Source organism: Homalodisca vitripennis, chromosome 7 (genome assembly GCF_021130785.1).
Source record: "Homalodisca vitripennis isolate AUS2020 chromosome 7, UT_GWSS_2.1, whole genome shotgun sequence".
In the NCBI taxonomy this organism is placed as follows: Eukaryota; Metazoa; Arthropoda; class Insecta; order Hemiptera; family Cicadellidae; genus Homalodisca; species Homalodisca vitripennis.
In genome coordinates, this window is record NC_060213.1 from 46,547,149 (window position 1) to 46,564,151 (window position 17,003).

Genomic DNA, 17,003 nt, shown 5'->3' on the forward strand with positions numbered 1-17,003 from the left:
ATGACGACAAACATAAATTACTAGTAGGATATTTAATCAACAGAAGCATGAGCATATTCTGAGGAAAGGAAACGAAAAGGAGATGTATTAGCACAGAATAGTCGTGGTGTTTCACTGGTTGCTACAATAAAGGTGCGCAAGAGGAGGTGTCAACTGTGAGATGGACGTATGTTCTATAGCATACCTCTTGGATAGGAGTAAGCTGCTGGGCGTAACTGCGCTAAAACCACAGACAACATTCAGACGTTGACGATAGCTCTGGTACAGATCGCGACAAGTAGGGTGGTTCAAGTTTCTTAATTAGCATTAGTGTGGCATCTGCTCTGATAGTATTAGGGTGGCTCCCTTTCATCTTGTTTGGATTGGATTTTAATAGTCATCTTGTAGGTGAGCATGAAATGTTTTTTATTGGATAAAATTTCATACGTTCACTCCGCAGACGGATCTCAGTTTGTTTTATTAATAAACACTTGAAACGTAAGAATGCTATAAGATAATGCCACAACAAAAATGGTTATCAACGAAGTTCGCTTAATTTCTCCAGTAAAATTAATTTATTCTTGATAATTTAGTTCGAGCATTGTTTAATCTAAATTCTCGAATTTTTACATTGCGAGTGAGAAAACAAATGACGGACTCAATGGATGGCTAGTGCTCTGTCAGAGAAATAACATCAATCGCATTTGACAAAATAATCGAATATTCAAGAAACATTCATGAACAAGTTTTTTGAACGTCATTAATGCCATGTAGTCTATTCGCTTCTTGGATTTACGTTTTAATTTAAGATCTCCTGCTATAGTTTTCATGTACCTTTAATAATATTATCAATGGATCCAAACATATGAAAAGGGAGCCACCTTAATTAGCCTAATAAAATCCAAAAAAGAAAGTACAGCGAAAATATTCTATTCTTTTCCACTTTTTGTTTCGTCACCTGACTTGTCGCGGTTTGTAACACTGGCCATGTTGTGTGATACAGGACTGTTTTTTTGTTTTGTTTGTTAGATACATGATTCTTTGAATAGATAATCGTTAGATCCTATCTATAAATAATATGATTAAGAATTCGCAGCGAATTTGTAAAAGTTAAATATTTGACGAATTATAAATTACAGCATAAGTGTAAAACAAACATAATAAGTTGTAGTAACGAATTTTAATTTGTTTACAAAACTGATCTTTTCTGATGATTAAAATTTATTCGCTTTTCACTTATACCACTATATCGCTTTTGTTTCAATCAGGCAAAAATACCATCTTAAACTATTGCACCCATCTTAAAAGCATTTCCCATTAATACTTTTTTAAATATATGTTATCAATCAAAATTTAAAATAATATCTTAATATTTTAGTGACATGGAATAGATTATTCATGGTTACAAATGATTTCTTATACATTATTATTTGATTACAGCATTCTTTGACTAAACTTTACTGTGAAGATGAATGAAAATGTAGAGGAGTCAATTGCCGCACGATGAAAAGCGTTGGACTTCAAATTCTATGTGGCAGAATCTTTTACATCATTGCTGTCGACCTCTTATTGTACCCACACTCCCCTCATTCTGCTTAAGACCTCCACATTGCCCAGTGACTAATGATGCTACTCAAGTGAAGTTTAAGACTTATGGGATACTCATATTGAAGAATATTACCATAACTATAGTCCTTCAAAACATAAAATGCATCTCCAAAGAAAAAAGCACGTAAAGATTAAATTCTACGAAACAGTAACTACATGGTTTCATCTCACTAGTTAAACAATTACAACCGGGTTTGATCTAAGAATAGGGTTAGGTGTTGTATATATTCATTCATCCAAAATAGGACAAATGTATGAACATTTTGTTAAATGATTACATATTAAAAATCAAATGATTACATATAAAGTCACTGGTACTCCAGTTGTTTGTCTATCACATGATTTGGAATTAAACTGCATACATATTTATAAATATTGAGAGATTATAATTCATTAAAAATAATCTATAACCAAGCAATAATAAATATCTTAATCTGTTAAGGTTTTTAGGACCTTTGAATAATGAAATTGGACGTTAAACTGGTTTACATGTTGACATAACATATTGATAGCACTTCTATACATTTCGAAGGGAAATTTTATTATCTTGGTTAAATTTACCATATCATTTCAGGTGAAGAATATGTCATCATTAAATTATCAGATTGCAAACCGAATCAATAAAAAGACTTGATGTGATAATAACTTGCATAAGTTTGCAAAATGTATGTTTTAAATATTCTCATGAACACATATATTCTCATTGAACATTGTAATTCACTGATATTGTCATATCAATGAAGTATCTATTGAACCAAATAACTTTAAAAAATTATTTAATTCTCACCTAAAAAAGTGTTTAGTTTATCACGTATGCTACAAATGTACTCTACTTAAATAGGTTAAAAAAATTAAACCTAATTATTTACAACTCGGTATTGTTAAACATTCAACAATAGAAAATATTTCCTTCCCGGATCCAACAAGAAAATGCAACATTATCAAGCAAGAACACCCATGCACATAAATCTATAAACTAACAATCATACAATCGATCACAAGTATTAGGATTGTAAATAACGTACTGTGATAAACCGACTTAATTCTTTCACAAAATAATTTAACATGTGTAAAACAATATAAAGCATTTTTATAAATGTTTAAATAGTGTATAATAAATACTATGATGTACTAGATAATCTAATGAGGTAGAAAATGTAAACAATTGCATTTGACTAAAATACTACTAAAAGTTGTCTACAAATATTTTAATGAAAACAGTTTACCCTTTCAACTCCAAAAATATAAAATAGATTAAAGAGTTTAAAATAATAGAAAATATTTAAAATTTGAATTTGTGTAAAAAGTACCTGAGCAGCTGTATTCTGCAAGTTCAACAGGGGTTCGCTGCTTCGTTTCAAAAACTGGCGAAGTTTGTTCTCTTTAGGAGGGGCTTCTTTTTTCCTCTGGGGGCTAGGAGCCTGGTACAGCATCTTGTGGAACACCCTGTCAGATATATGGATCTTAGCCTCTACTCTCATGCTTTTAAAAGAGATATTAGATCAATGAGGCGAGTCAAATATGAACCGGACTTTAGTTTCTGAGATGTGACTGGTCAGAGACGCAGTTTTACATACTGGAGGGGTGGACACGATATTCCCGCGCATACAAAGCACAGAGCTTCGTTGTCAATTGTATAACGAACCAATTTGTCAATCAATAAAGTCTTCACTAGTCAGAATGCAGAGTTCAGTATAAAGTTGACATATACATAACAAGTAAAACTTTTTTCCAGTAACATATTTGTTTGTGTATAAGGTTTTAAAAATGTTATATGTCACTAGTGGTAATTTTCCTGTATCATTAATGCCTAGAAAAATAAATTAAGGCAAAAAGGCAAAATAGCAGTTCCAAAACCAAATTTAACAGTTTTAGAAAAAGCTATTGTTTTTTGGGACCGAAAACTTATAATACAATACGAAAAATACGTGATTTCAAAACTATTGAAATTATGACTATTAAGTAAACAAAATATTAATTTTCTTCGACATACTATTAGTTAAAACTTTTTATTCGGATCACAGTTGCACATAAGTATAGATTTAGTTGTAATGCAGACATTTGATAAATGGGAGTTATTCTAATCAAAACTAATTGACAACATTTCATGTCAGCTATCACGAATTTAATTTAGCATAAAGGAATCTCTGCACAGGCTTTGCCTTTAGAGGCCCTATATATTTCATAAAAGTATGTTCAATTAAAGTATTGGTTAGTATGATCATTTCAATTTATTTTGATGTAAGTCATTTTGCACGTAGTGTATTGAAGCGTGTATTAAGTGCTAAATACAGTTAAAGTGATTCGTAAATTATGAATTTAAAATTCTTGTAACGTTTTAAAAATATGTACATAACTTTTTTATGAATAAAGATATTCTTATTGTTATACTCAGAATGAAAACGTTCATGAACAGCTGCAAGCACACAGAAAGCGAAATAATATAGACAAATTCTACAGTTTATTATCCAAATGGGGCCATGGACGTCTTAAACTTGGCAAACCTCTAAAAATGTGGATGCAAAAGACACGAGTCTTCGTCATTATTTCGATGCTGCCTTTCTTCATTGCGTTTTTGACAATATCTTGCTACACATCCACAAACGCGTTTGGTGCTGGCACATGATTTTGTAACATTTTTTGTAACAACTATTCAGTTGTTACAAAGACAGTTGTGTCTAACCCCATCAGTAGTCCTGCATATCTGCTACAGCCGCAGAAATAAAATTCTGGTTCATATTTGACTCAAATGTTTTGTACCATATATACAATTATGATTCGTGTATCGAAAGCAGAGGAGACAGAAAATATCTCCTGTTGATAATAGTGTATATTTAGCTGACATTTCTAACATTAAAGTACAATTTTTGTGGAATCGAATATTAATTGTTTTAAACTGAACGTATTCAGCTATTTAAGATTAAAAATAGGCTTTTAATTTTACCTATGAATTATTTGTGAAAAAGTAATCAAATCAGAGGTTTTGGACTTTCTAAATGATACAGATACTGAATACTATAACAAGCATACAATCTCGTTGTAAACCTATAAAGATAGTGTACTCGTAAATCTAATAAATACATAACACTTAATCAAAAGTTTTTGTTTTTATCTTAAACGTTATTATTGGAAAGAAAACAATTAGAAGTAATAGTATACTTATATAATTAATTTATTATGTCATTAGTCTTTTTTATTCAAACCTTTACAAATAAGTTATTCAAAATAAATCAAAACCAACTGGACCAGTTTAGTTTTGAGTATGTTTGTGTGTGCTTGTAAGAAAATTCCATGCACATTTGTTACCAATTAAAGTATACATACTGGTTTAATTCATATTGGCTAACCGATATGCATGTGCGGATTTTTTCGGTTGTCTTATTCAGTGATTGTTACACTAATGTATTAGAACTTTAAGTCTTATAATAAGAAGAGAATAAGTATTAGAAAACTCCTAATGGTGTTATTGGTTTCAATTCTTGTTCACATGCACAGAAGAAAAGACATAATAGCAACAAATAACTAATTATAAGATCATTCTTTTACTAATCTCTCTGAAGCGCAACCTGAATTCATAAGCTGCTTGCAATACACACTAAAATAAATTTGTTATGTAAATTATTTATTCGTCGGTACTTTAAATGTAATAAGTTGAAATTGCATAACACTTTTAAAGACCTGCCACTCTAAATCATGTTCCTTTTTAATAAATACTAATTTCTATTATTTATTTTATTAAAAATTCAAAAATATAAACCAATCAACGTTACCCACGGGTTCGCACGCAATTTAATGTTATAAACTAGACACCATGGGCAAATTATTTTTAAGTGGCATTATAAACACTCCTGATAAATCATAATCATTGAAAGATATTCTGATTTACTGATCCATTTAAGGTTTAAGAAACAGTGTTTTGGGACCCTAAAGTTGGAGAATAAAACAGTTTTTATAAGTACCCGTTATATAACTAGAATTCTCTCCAACATTTCATGATACTTTATGGAATAGTAACAGTTGCACTATTTTAGGCCAGTGTGTAGGAATCCTAATGTCGAACACGTAAATACATACTAAATTAGCATCAGATTTATCAGAACACACTAGCAGGAAATCGCGAATTTCGGCCCCTCCATCTAGTTTCTGAAGGGGAGGAAATATTATTTGTGTGTCTATTTATTGGTAACTGACGACCAATTTCTTTCTTATCAAAAATGTCTCTATTGAATCCAAGAAAACTAGCTTGTGTACTCTTACAACCCAAATTGTCTCCTAGACGTCGTATACATTTCTTCACACTATGCAGTAGAAAAGACTACTCGTGTTGCCTAGGTATTTTGGTCTTGAAATTGAGAGTATTTTGATTCCAAGAGTAGCATATGAAGAATGCCTAAACACTAATACGAGGTGACCTTTGAAGGGTAAAATATGTTTGACAAGATATATAAATTGTAGTGTCAGAGTAAAGTGAGAAAATCGTAATTTTACCCCCCCCCCCCTCTTTTCATGACGACCAGTGGTTGACATTCACCGTCATCAGGGGGTTTCTTCCTAACGAGAGATGTGTGTTAATATAAACTTAAGAAGGAACATTCTATGTGGAGTAATTTGTTAATGTTTGGGTTAACAAATTAAAATTGTACATTTGTACTGGAAATGTGCGCAATGCAATTCTGACCAACACAAAGCAAAACGTAATGGAAGTGCGTGAAATGCTCTTGGGAATTTTGAAAATATGAGTACATACTGACTCCACTATTATTGTAGAAGAAGATATGTGTTTCCCACAACAACTCCAGGTTTTGAATATCTACGCAGAGGCGTCACTACTATTTATTGTAAGACTAAAATAAATTTTAGACATATGAAATCATTGAATAAATTGTCATAGATTTAGGCGGAAAACCATTTGCTTATAGTTTTACCAAAAGACTTTTTTTAGGAATTTTGAACAAATTGAGAGGTATGATGATAAAAGGAATATTCCTGTTGCATGGCAATGCTCTTACCCTAGCACCTCGTGGTAAAGCTGATCTTGTAAAATAGTTGTAATGAGATGTCTTGCACTATCGTCCTTATTTATATTCTTAACTTAGTTCATGACGATCAAATCACTAAGCTAAAAAATATTTTAGTGGAAAAATAGTTTTAACTTGGCTGGAAGAGATAACTTGACTTTGGAGTTTAAAGTTCAATAACTTATCCTCGGTTGCTCATAATTTGTATTAGACTTAACGAACAGTGCGAACGTTTTCAACATGAATACGGTACCAAATGTCGACAAGCCTGTAATATGACTAATGTATCGTCGCCTGTTGCTGAAATAATTGTATCAATGTTATTTTTTAAAGGAGGCTTCGACTAATACACAAATAACCACCCAAAGCTCAAAGAAATTTGTGATTTGTGACTCTTTAACTGATCTTAGATTTAAGATTTGCCCTGTAACTGTATTCGATGTGATTTTGTATACAATTCCATTGTAAAATATTGATAAAAAATTTACGATTTTACAACTAAGAACAGGAGCATCGACAAAATAACTAGCACATATATAACAGCACAAACTGAGGATCGATGCGTATTCTGAGAGTTTTACGTGGTGAATCCTAACTAACTTGCCTAATCATCGATTAAAATACTTGTTGCTGTTTAATCTATTGACAAGTTAACTTAAGTCATTGAAAACTTGATTAAAAATTATATTTATGCTATTATCTCATGGTGTAAAAGTGTGAATGATTCTATAATTGTGTGTAAATGATTAAAAGCAATATAAAGTTCTGAGGTTGGCGTTTGAAAATGTAATGCTGTTTTGATACAGTTAACATAACTATTCATTATTGATCAAGTTTGAGAAGAGAGAAAGATTTGTTTCTTGATAAATTTAGGGTAAAATTATAAAGTAAAAGAAGGTTGCCATTGTTAGGTATTATGAAACTAATTACTGAAGAAATATGTTCCATTATTGTTCTTAAAACTAAGCGACGAATCTCCACTGAACCTGCAGAACTGGTTTTATACATCTTCAAAACAATCTTGGACAGATATAATTTAGATTTAGTGTTTAGGAAATACCACCACACAACCAAAGCATTAACTAAACATCTAGTTCGCCACACACAACACTAAACCCGCAGAAAGCCGACACAACAACTTGTCAGCGGAAACATACAAGTCTTCACTGATGTAGACATTTAACCACTTATTCGGAAATTTTCTTCCACACTAACCACCAATTAACATCATGTTAGGGTCCTTGAACAGAAAGGGGTGAGCTGGTCAAAATGTGGTGTGTAAAAGAAAATTTCACATCATTCCACATCAATTACAGATAATTACTGACCTTGCCAGCAGATCGCAGAGCATTGTAAATCGAATTGCGTTAGAAGGAAATAGCTTGCGATTATTCACTATTGTTACTAAGCTGTAATAGCAAGCATGGTTTCATTATATACAGTAATATTTCTTGTAGATGAAATAAAACCCATTACTAAATGAACAAGAAGACTTAAATATCTTGTCAAAGTAATTAACATTGTTTATTAAAGTGGCCAGTTCGTAATATGATTTTCAACAACGATCCCAACCAATTTCATTGCTAGTTTCAATTAGTAGAGCTATTATGTGAATGGAGAAATTAAAAAGAAATGGGTTAATAGTTAGACCAACTCCTTTGATATAATTGAAAGTTGTTTACTTTGATAATGAAATGCAATGAATATTGTAATAAAGTTTAACTATGAGGAGAAGTACTCTAATTCTAACCTCTACACATTTTCCTTTCTGACCTTCCCCAAATGTTGTAATTTTCTAGTTCTGAACACACCTACAACATCGACAAAATCAAAACATTTTATACATTTATCCTGGTACACAAATTTAAGAAAATAAAAATGTTCACCGTTAAATAAATCTTGGGTGTAAAACTAAATTTTAAATATATTGAAATAAAATCAGTTATGATAATAACTGAAAAAATTGAAATTACAATTTAGTTAACTTAGAGCAATTTACAGACTAGATAGTATAAGCCATGTTTTATTTATCTAGCAGTAATGTATGTGATAATGGAGTAGAATTTAGAAAGGAAAGAAATGGTTTTGTAGAGTTGAACATACGAAACTAAAAGAAGAAAACAAACATGGAGAGGTAAAAGTGGGGAAAAAGTGCTAACACATGAACTTTGGATGAATTTAAAGAAGGATGAGGTTAGTAAAGAAGAAGATGGGTAAAGTAAAAATAGTATTCAGGGAGAAAATAAGAAACAATACTTAGATCTCATTTCAAATATGGAAATATCAATATAAAATTGAAAGTAAATGGTGAAAAAGTATGTTTTCTGAGAATAGGAATGGAAATAGAAAAAGTAATTGGAGAACGAAAAATCTAAAGGGAGAAAAGGAAATGGGAAGTTTGTTATTGTAAAGGAAAGAACTTAAATATGAGTAACTTATTTCGGAAGGAAGGACGGAAGAGTATTGGAAGTCAACAGGAAAAGGAAGAAGAACAAGATACAGACCTGCTTCGAGCCGCAAGTACAGCTTTCACTGCACAGACAGGCTCTCTAGTCTCTCCTACAAGGAAGGTGACATCGCATAGCTCCGGCATGGAGGCCAGAAACTTCATGTCCTCAGCGAGGCCGGTCTTGTTCTCGAACGTACTGAGATCCGGTTCATCCATCATGAGAGGGTTGGTGTCAGAACACTCACCCCCTCCCCCTCCTCCCACCTCAGGCATGGCGCAGGCCACCTCTGTAATACATACACTTTGTCGAAATTATTGTATACGAAACAAAACTTAGAAATTAAGTTCAGGAACTTCAGCGAGGCCGGAATAACGTCCTCAGTGAAGTGGTCTTGGCGAACGTACTGAGATCCGGTTCATCCATCATGAGAGGGTTGGTGTCAGAACACTCACCCCCTCCCCCTCCTCCCACCTCAGGCATGGCGCAGGCCACCTCTGTAATACATACACTTTGTCGAAATTATTGTACACGAAACAAAACTTAGGAATTAAGTTCAGGAACTTCAGCGAGGCCGGAAGAATGTCTTCAGTGAAGTGGTCTTGGCGAATGTAGTGAGATCCGGTTCGTCCATCATGAGAGGGTTGGTGTCAGAACACTCACCCCCTCCCCCTCCTCCCACCCAGGCATGGCGCAGACCACCTCTGTAACACATATACTTTGTCTAGATTTTTGTACAAGAAATATGACTGAAAACCTTAGGAATGGAGTTCAGGAACTTCAGCGAACCCGGAATAATGTCCTCAGCGAAGTGGTCTTGGCGAATGTACTGAGATCCAGTTCATCCGTCATGAGAGGGTTGGTATCAGAACATTCACCCTCCCCTCCCCTCTTCATGTCTTCAATGAGGTCAGTATTTGATTATGTAAATTAGTTCGTATACAAAATTAGGATCGCATGTAGATGTCTCGAATATAATAATAAGTAGTTTGTCCTCAAGAATTGTTTGAGACCAGTAAGGGGCAAGATTGCAACGTGTCCGTCTGAAGTCTATGAAATTCCATTTCTTTGTAACTGGACACGATTGCAATCTGTTCGTCTGAAGTCTTTGAAATTCCATGTATTTGTAACTGGACATGATTGCAATCTGTTCGTCTGAAGTCTTTGAAATTCCATGTATTTGTAACTGGACATGATTGCAATCTGTTCGTCTGAAGTCTTTGAAATTTCATGTATTTGTAACTAGACACGATTGCAATCTGTTCGTCTGAAGTCTTTGAAATTTCATGTATTTGTAACTAGACACGATTGCAATCTGTTCGTCTGTAGACTACGAAATTCCATGTGTTTGTAGCTCAGCGTACATTAGAAAAACAAACCAACCAATATTCTTTCTTAGGCTTACTCGGCCGGCTTTCTGGTTCCTCACTGTTGAGAGCCATCTTTAGTCAACATATGTTAAACCGAATCTATGTAGCAAACACCTCGTCCTATCGAAGGATAATAAGAAAAACCTTAGAAGTAATAAATTAAAAAAGAAAATAAGCAACAGATCATTAAAAAGCAGGCAGCCTGTTATAAACAAGCCACATTGGTCATACTGATTACTGAAACTATTTTATGTGACTTTCAGTGTATCACCTGTTGACTGAATGTGGCTTTACACGGCGAGGCATACTTTGTAAACTGGAAAACTAAAAAAATTATTAATTTATGTTTCATTCTCATTGATAACTGAATAATAAACCGTGCATGTGTCAATAAATACTTCTAATCAGGCCAATCTGTCAAGAAACACTAAATACAAAATGATGTTTAAAAGCTTAAATATTGATCAAAATGCTCCAGTGAAGAGACTAAGAAATTTAGCTCAACAATGTGCTTGTTAAATATTTCTGTAACAATGACGAGAGAAAATACTAATCATGAAGTATAACACAATAATTGCAATAATAAAACTTCGAGTAATACTAATCAAGCAGTCGCTCTGTGGATTTAATTATAAGTACAATTTTGTGGACATAACGAAATGATCAAATTTTAAAAAATTCAAAGAGCCCTCAAATTTTTATACTATAACTCATTTACACTGTATGTAATGCAGCCGATCTTTAAAAACATCTCGCTTTAAAAACATCAACCCACATTACCAACACGACTTCACTCATTGTACAAAGCCAATAACTCAAGAAAATAATAAACAATACAAAAAATAAAATGTAACTTTTAATGAGTTTATAAAAATAACAACATATTTTCAGATTTCAATATTAAAAAAATTGTCAGATTTGGCATTGCACTATGCGGAAGGTGAAATGGAAGTGAACTCAACATTCGCATTAAACCAACCCTTCCCTCCATACATAACTATGTAATGCAAAGTCATACATTTTCAATACCTTTTCTCAGCATCGCCCATTTCATTAGTTTCTAAAATAGCTGTAAATTTGATTTAAATTTATAATAATATTCAGGGTTATGTTATATAATCGAGGAACACTAAAACTGTGTCCAAACAAAGTCAAAAAAGGTCTCGAAACAGAAAAATTAAATTCGTTTTCAGTAGGATTTGTAACGATATGTCTATAAAACCATTTTAATACGATATACACATAACAATTTATGGTTGGAAATATTTTAGCTGCCTATATAAGGGACAGAAGAGTTTTGTACTCTGTTTCTTAAATATCTCAAAGTGCATTTTTGTGAAATAATCTAATAAGAAAGTATCGAAGAATACGTACCTTACGATCAAGATATTCCAAACCCAACCTATTTTTTACAATTAAAAGAATGATATGTACAATTGTTATACTAAATAATGAGTCATATTGTTATCCATATTAATGCAACACGTTAAATATATTTAAATTCCTGTAATAATGCAATTCATGTATTAATGCACAGTACGTCTAAAAATTAAACATGCCTTTTATGTAGAAATAAGGCAACAAATATCTTAATATTATTGTAAATTCACCTTTATTAATAAACAAAAAAGTTACATATTACACAAAATATTAATGAGGGATTGAAATTTATGAATATCTCACCTGTGATTATGTCTAAAAGCGGTCACCAAATGATCTTCTGTTGGAGTCTAACGGCCTACACAATTCACTGACCATAATCCTGACTTTCTTCGGCAAAATGTGTTTTAAAACTTTCGATCAATACTTAGAAAACCGTGGGAAAAAATAATTTAAACAAAAACAGATTGTCTCTCTCCCTATCAAACCCATTACCTCCTAAGGGATTCACGATCCAAACAGGTCCCACCCCTAAGACCCTCCACGTGTTTATTTCTTCTTGCTATTCACTGATAATAGAATAAACTTTATACTATTTTTTTTTTTTTTTTTTTTGTATCTGTGGCTTGTATTGAACAGATGCCTTAAAGATATATGAAGTATGCAAACAATTTTATAAATATAAAAACTTAAATAATTCAAATTTGTTATTTTACAAAAGGGTAATAAATACATCCAAATAGCACTTTATATAGACTACTATCTCGTAATAAGAAATAAAACAAGGCAATTACTTCGTATTTCATTATAAATTGTGCAGTATATATTTTACTGTTGACAATAACAAACCACTCACCTCTATCCCACCTGTGGCTGGGTGTGGAACGTCTGAACGGGTGGTTCTATTTGGATTCCCTTGCGCATGCTCTCCACCGAAACTAATCAATACTTGTGAAGCGGACTAGTCCATCGGAACTCGAACTATTATTTAGTTAGGTGTTGAAGTGGGTTGAGTAATGGTATTATTTACATGGTTAGATACAGGTTTGGTTTTTCAAGGTCATCTTCCATACGATATACATTGGAAATGGCCTACTAGCTGAACCTTCATTCTAATTTCCAAAGATTAAATTCCACACTAAGAAACTTATTGATTTCCAAAAATACTAAACTACTTTAGCCGTATTTCCTAGTTTTTCTGATTACTACTTTTGGACGTTCAACATTTCAATTTCTCACTTACCACTTAACAGACTATAATAAGAGCAAAATTGTTGAATCTTCCAGTATTTTTGTGGAAATTACACATCCAGTTATATACAGATTTCCTACCACACGCATTTAGGAAAATTACATTTGAGATTTCTCCATTCATGCATTAGGTCTTTTGAATGGCGCAATTTGTGACGTCAATTTATGATCGTATTTGTAATTAGCGATTTGAAAAATACTTGCTTTTATTAACACAAAATAGGAATTCGCTACACCACTTATCGTGTAACAGGCTTCGCTAAAGTTAAATGCAACATTTCATTCTCCATTTGTCCTGAGAATAAACAGACAAACATACGTCATATAGAAAGGGAATTTTTATATCCCCGGCAGATGAAAAAGAAATTTTGGCATCCAGTGAGTTATTGGGTTCAAAGATGCTTAGCCGAATTTCGTGATCTACGTAGAAATGAAGTTTCACGCAAAACTTAACCCTGGATCTGGCAGTTGAAATTCCTATAATGGCAGACACTATTTTGCTAGTTGTGCACACCTTCATTCAAACCTATGTAGAATATTTATTATTAAAGTAAAGTATACACTATTTTATATTTTGTTTTTTAGATCAAATGCAGGAATATTTATATGCAGTTGGAATTATTTTTTATTTAAATTTGTGTTTTTGTTTTTCATTATAAATATAAAAGAAAAGTAAAACAAACATATACAAAAGTACAGGAATTATAAATAGAAAATTTTTTACTTGTAAAAATATACAAAAATGTCCTAAAATGGGTTTTTGTGTAAAACAGTGAAGAAGTTTTAACTTTCCGAAATATTTTAATTTTCTTTGATAATAGTAAAATTTGTGTTTTTTACAAAAATGACATATTCATGTTCTAAGATGTTTTTAGGCATTTTCTGTATGCTTATTATATGTTGAGGAATACTCCATGTTGTAGAACATACAACCTTAGAAAATAAAAATATTTTTTTGTGTTTGTTTATAGGTTTATACGTAAAAATGTTTCTTGCAAAATTCTAAGAAGTGTTTATTAAGAAATAAAAGTTGATAAAAACACAATATATTGTCAGAAAATCCTTTATATGAAGTAAATGAATTATAATAAAAACTAATTGTCTAATAATGTTTGTCCAAGCTCACCTGATTTATTTACTAGGTCATTCATAGTGTTAAAAAGTAAAAATAATGAAATAAACAGGATTTTAAATCTATGCGTACTACTTAGGTATAACGATTTTTATATCACAAATTCAGCCTACAGACCTGTGAATGTCACTAAATTATTGCCAAAAAAATGAATAAAAAATAAAACCATACTTCACCTTATAATTAATATATAGAAGCTTAGAATTCACAACTACTAGTATAGAATACACAATTTGTAATGCCCGTGTATCACTATGTACTAACACAACTTTAACAGTAAAATGAGAAACGACAAAATACTAGCGGCTAGTGAAACTAGTCGTCTAACATTAAAGAAATGTCGCGAAAAAGTTTGCGTCGAAGGTGTTTCTTCACAAAATATCTCAATAAACAGAGGTTTGAAGCAGATAATTGTGTTGGGAAAGAATGCAGCGATGTAGCCAAACTCATTCCTCAACAAAATTTAGCGCGGTAAAATTATAAGGAAAATCCCTTTTTTTGCGTTCTCTTGAAGTGGCCAAACAGATACGGAAAACCAAAATTGTGTTGCAATTTCATATTTCGTTGCATACTTATTACGCATTATTTTTCAATAAACTGTACATCAAATTAATCTGTCAAACATTTGATTAATAAAATAAAATAATTGTCCTCTTAAGTACAATTTTCAATAGCAAATGTTTGAATAAAAAAGTTACTGCAAAATCGACTAGTGAATAGTCATTAGACATTGGAGAATCATTCTTTAGCGACTAGTCACTAGTCGTCTAACAGACGGAGGGTTACAATCTGCAGACAATCTATCGATATATCCTGCCACATGATACATTCACATTTTTGTTCACTATGTTAGTTATCTCAGTAGTGTTAAAATAATATAAATTCTGATAAGGTAGGGAGGGTGCTACAATGCAAGAAAGCGCTGGTGTCTTGTCACTAATTTTCAGCAGGGTACTTTCCCCCGTATTGTAAGAGTTCTTTCTCAAGTACTTTCTACAAATTCCTTTTATTGTAAGAGTAAGCTACATGTGGTAGTATGTCACATATAAAGATTTCATAAGGTGACTTCCGAACCACCACCAATGGCCGAGCAGGCGGGCTGCTTGCAAGGACAGGATTGCTCAGCGGTCACCCATCCAAGCAGTAGCCACGCTCGACTTTGCTTGATCCGGTTATCTTGCGATACCCGCTACACTGCGCTATTAGCATAGATAAATATACATTTTATTCCATAATAGGCACTTAAATTACAATGTTTGTGCATATTGTGATTAGCCCTACAGAAAACATCGGAATATAATGGTTTGAAAACTTTTCAGTATATGAAAAATAACTGAAGAGAGAGACGATATTTTTGGTTTTAAATAGGTAATTTTCTTAGTTAATATTTTATCCAAAATTGTGAATTTCTTCAAATTTAACTAAAATAATTACTTCCTTTTCAAGAATCGTTAAAATATACATGGTCCTATGAAGTCATAATTCATATACTTACGTACTGTAAATAACACACTTTTAATATTAACCGGTTTCCTTGGCATGAATACAAAATTGACCAATATTCCTAGAAATTCTCCTGAAGTGAACCAATTTGTTTATTTTTCTACCTTTATGGAAGGTATCTTAAAGAGAAATTGCTGAAAGAATATTAACACAACCAAAAATTGATTGCACTACCTTAACTCCGGATGTGCTGGCGACTCTCTTGATTTTGTCCCGTGAGAATAATAGTAAACTTCAAACACACTCACGTCGAAAATGCTACTTTAATTCATACTTTAATTTACTTTATTTATGGTTGGGAGGAAATGCTTCATTTTAAAGATGGAATTCTTACGCGCCCAATTATTTTCACTTCTATGGATATTTTTATAGTTTGTTTAAGAATAAATAAAACTTTTAAATATATCACCGTTGAAATGCCCTACAAGTATACTTTTCCAATAAATAATAAAAAACTTTTGGGTGCGAATTCATCACACCTTTAAAATGAGACATCTCTCATAATTTTACGACTAAAAATAAGGGCGTAAAAGTGTTTTAAGCCATTGTTTTTATGGGGAACAATTTGTTGATCGCCGCAATATGCTTTTTCATAATCAAATATGAAAAAGGGTAGATGAATGCCTTCAAGAAAAAAGTTGCGCAACAACAAAACAGTATACAAATTGCGCTTTTTAATTGAAGGCGCTACGCTCATACATTTATTGTTTACTCCTTGGAATACTCTACAAGTATACACTTTCTATGAAACACTAAAGGAACCTTTGGGTGCGTATTAATTACACCTTTTAAATGAGACATTTACCATAATTCTGCGACCAAAAATAAGGGCGTAGATGTGTCTTATAGGGTAAAACTTAAAATCTCCTCAGTATGCTTTACTTGTAATCAAGAACGGAAAAGGGTAGAACAACGCCTGCGAGCATAATTGCGCAACAAATAGACAGCATACAAATTGCATTTTTTAATTAGAGGCGCTACGCTCATAAATGTATTGATTACAAACTACTGTGCAGGCACGAGTTATGAGTTGTGGCTAACAATGTGTAATTGCATTGTGAAATGAATGTCAAAATTGTAATAACAGTCATGACTTTTGCCATACGATGTAATTTGTTAAAGGCAATACAATTTTTGAGTTTGAGTTTTAGATCTTCTAAGTTGTCCGATCATTTGGTGTCAAAGATTTTTTGATGAATATTAAAAAAAAATAAATTAAATATGCAATAAGTTTTTCGATTTTAAAATTGTAACTTTTGCATGACTGTGGGTAACGATATATTGTTTAACATACGAATCTTTCCAATCGGCCTAA

The 17,003-nt window shown here is 32.2% G+C and overlaps 1 protein-coding gene across 6 annotated transcripts in view; it reads right to left on the minus strand.

Moving 5' to 3' along the window:
* Positions 1-9,341, minus strand: part of LOC124365808 (serine-enriched protein) — a 31,467-nt gene extending 22,126 nt beyond the window's left edge. For 4 of the 6 annotated variants that reach the window (XM_046821835.1, XM_046821840.1, XM_046821839.1 and 1 more), the window contains exons 1-3: positions 9,110-9,341; positions 2,898-3,033; positions 185-220 (exon numbers count right to left, since the gene is read on the minus strand). In XM_046821835.1, coding sequence (XP_046677791.1) covers positions 185-220; positions 2,898-3,033; positions 9,110-9,327 — 390 coding nt within the window. In that variant the 5' untranslated portion in view covers positions 9,328-9,341. The remainder of the gene's footprint in view (positions 1-184; positions 221-2,897; positions 3,034-9,109) is intronic. The other 2 variants (XM_046821837.1, XM_046821841.1) reach the window with 1 other exon arrangement.
* Between the last annotated feature and the right edge of the window lie 7,662 nt (positions 9,342-17,003).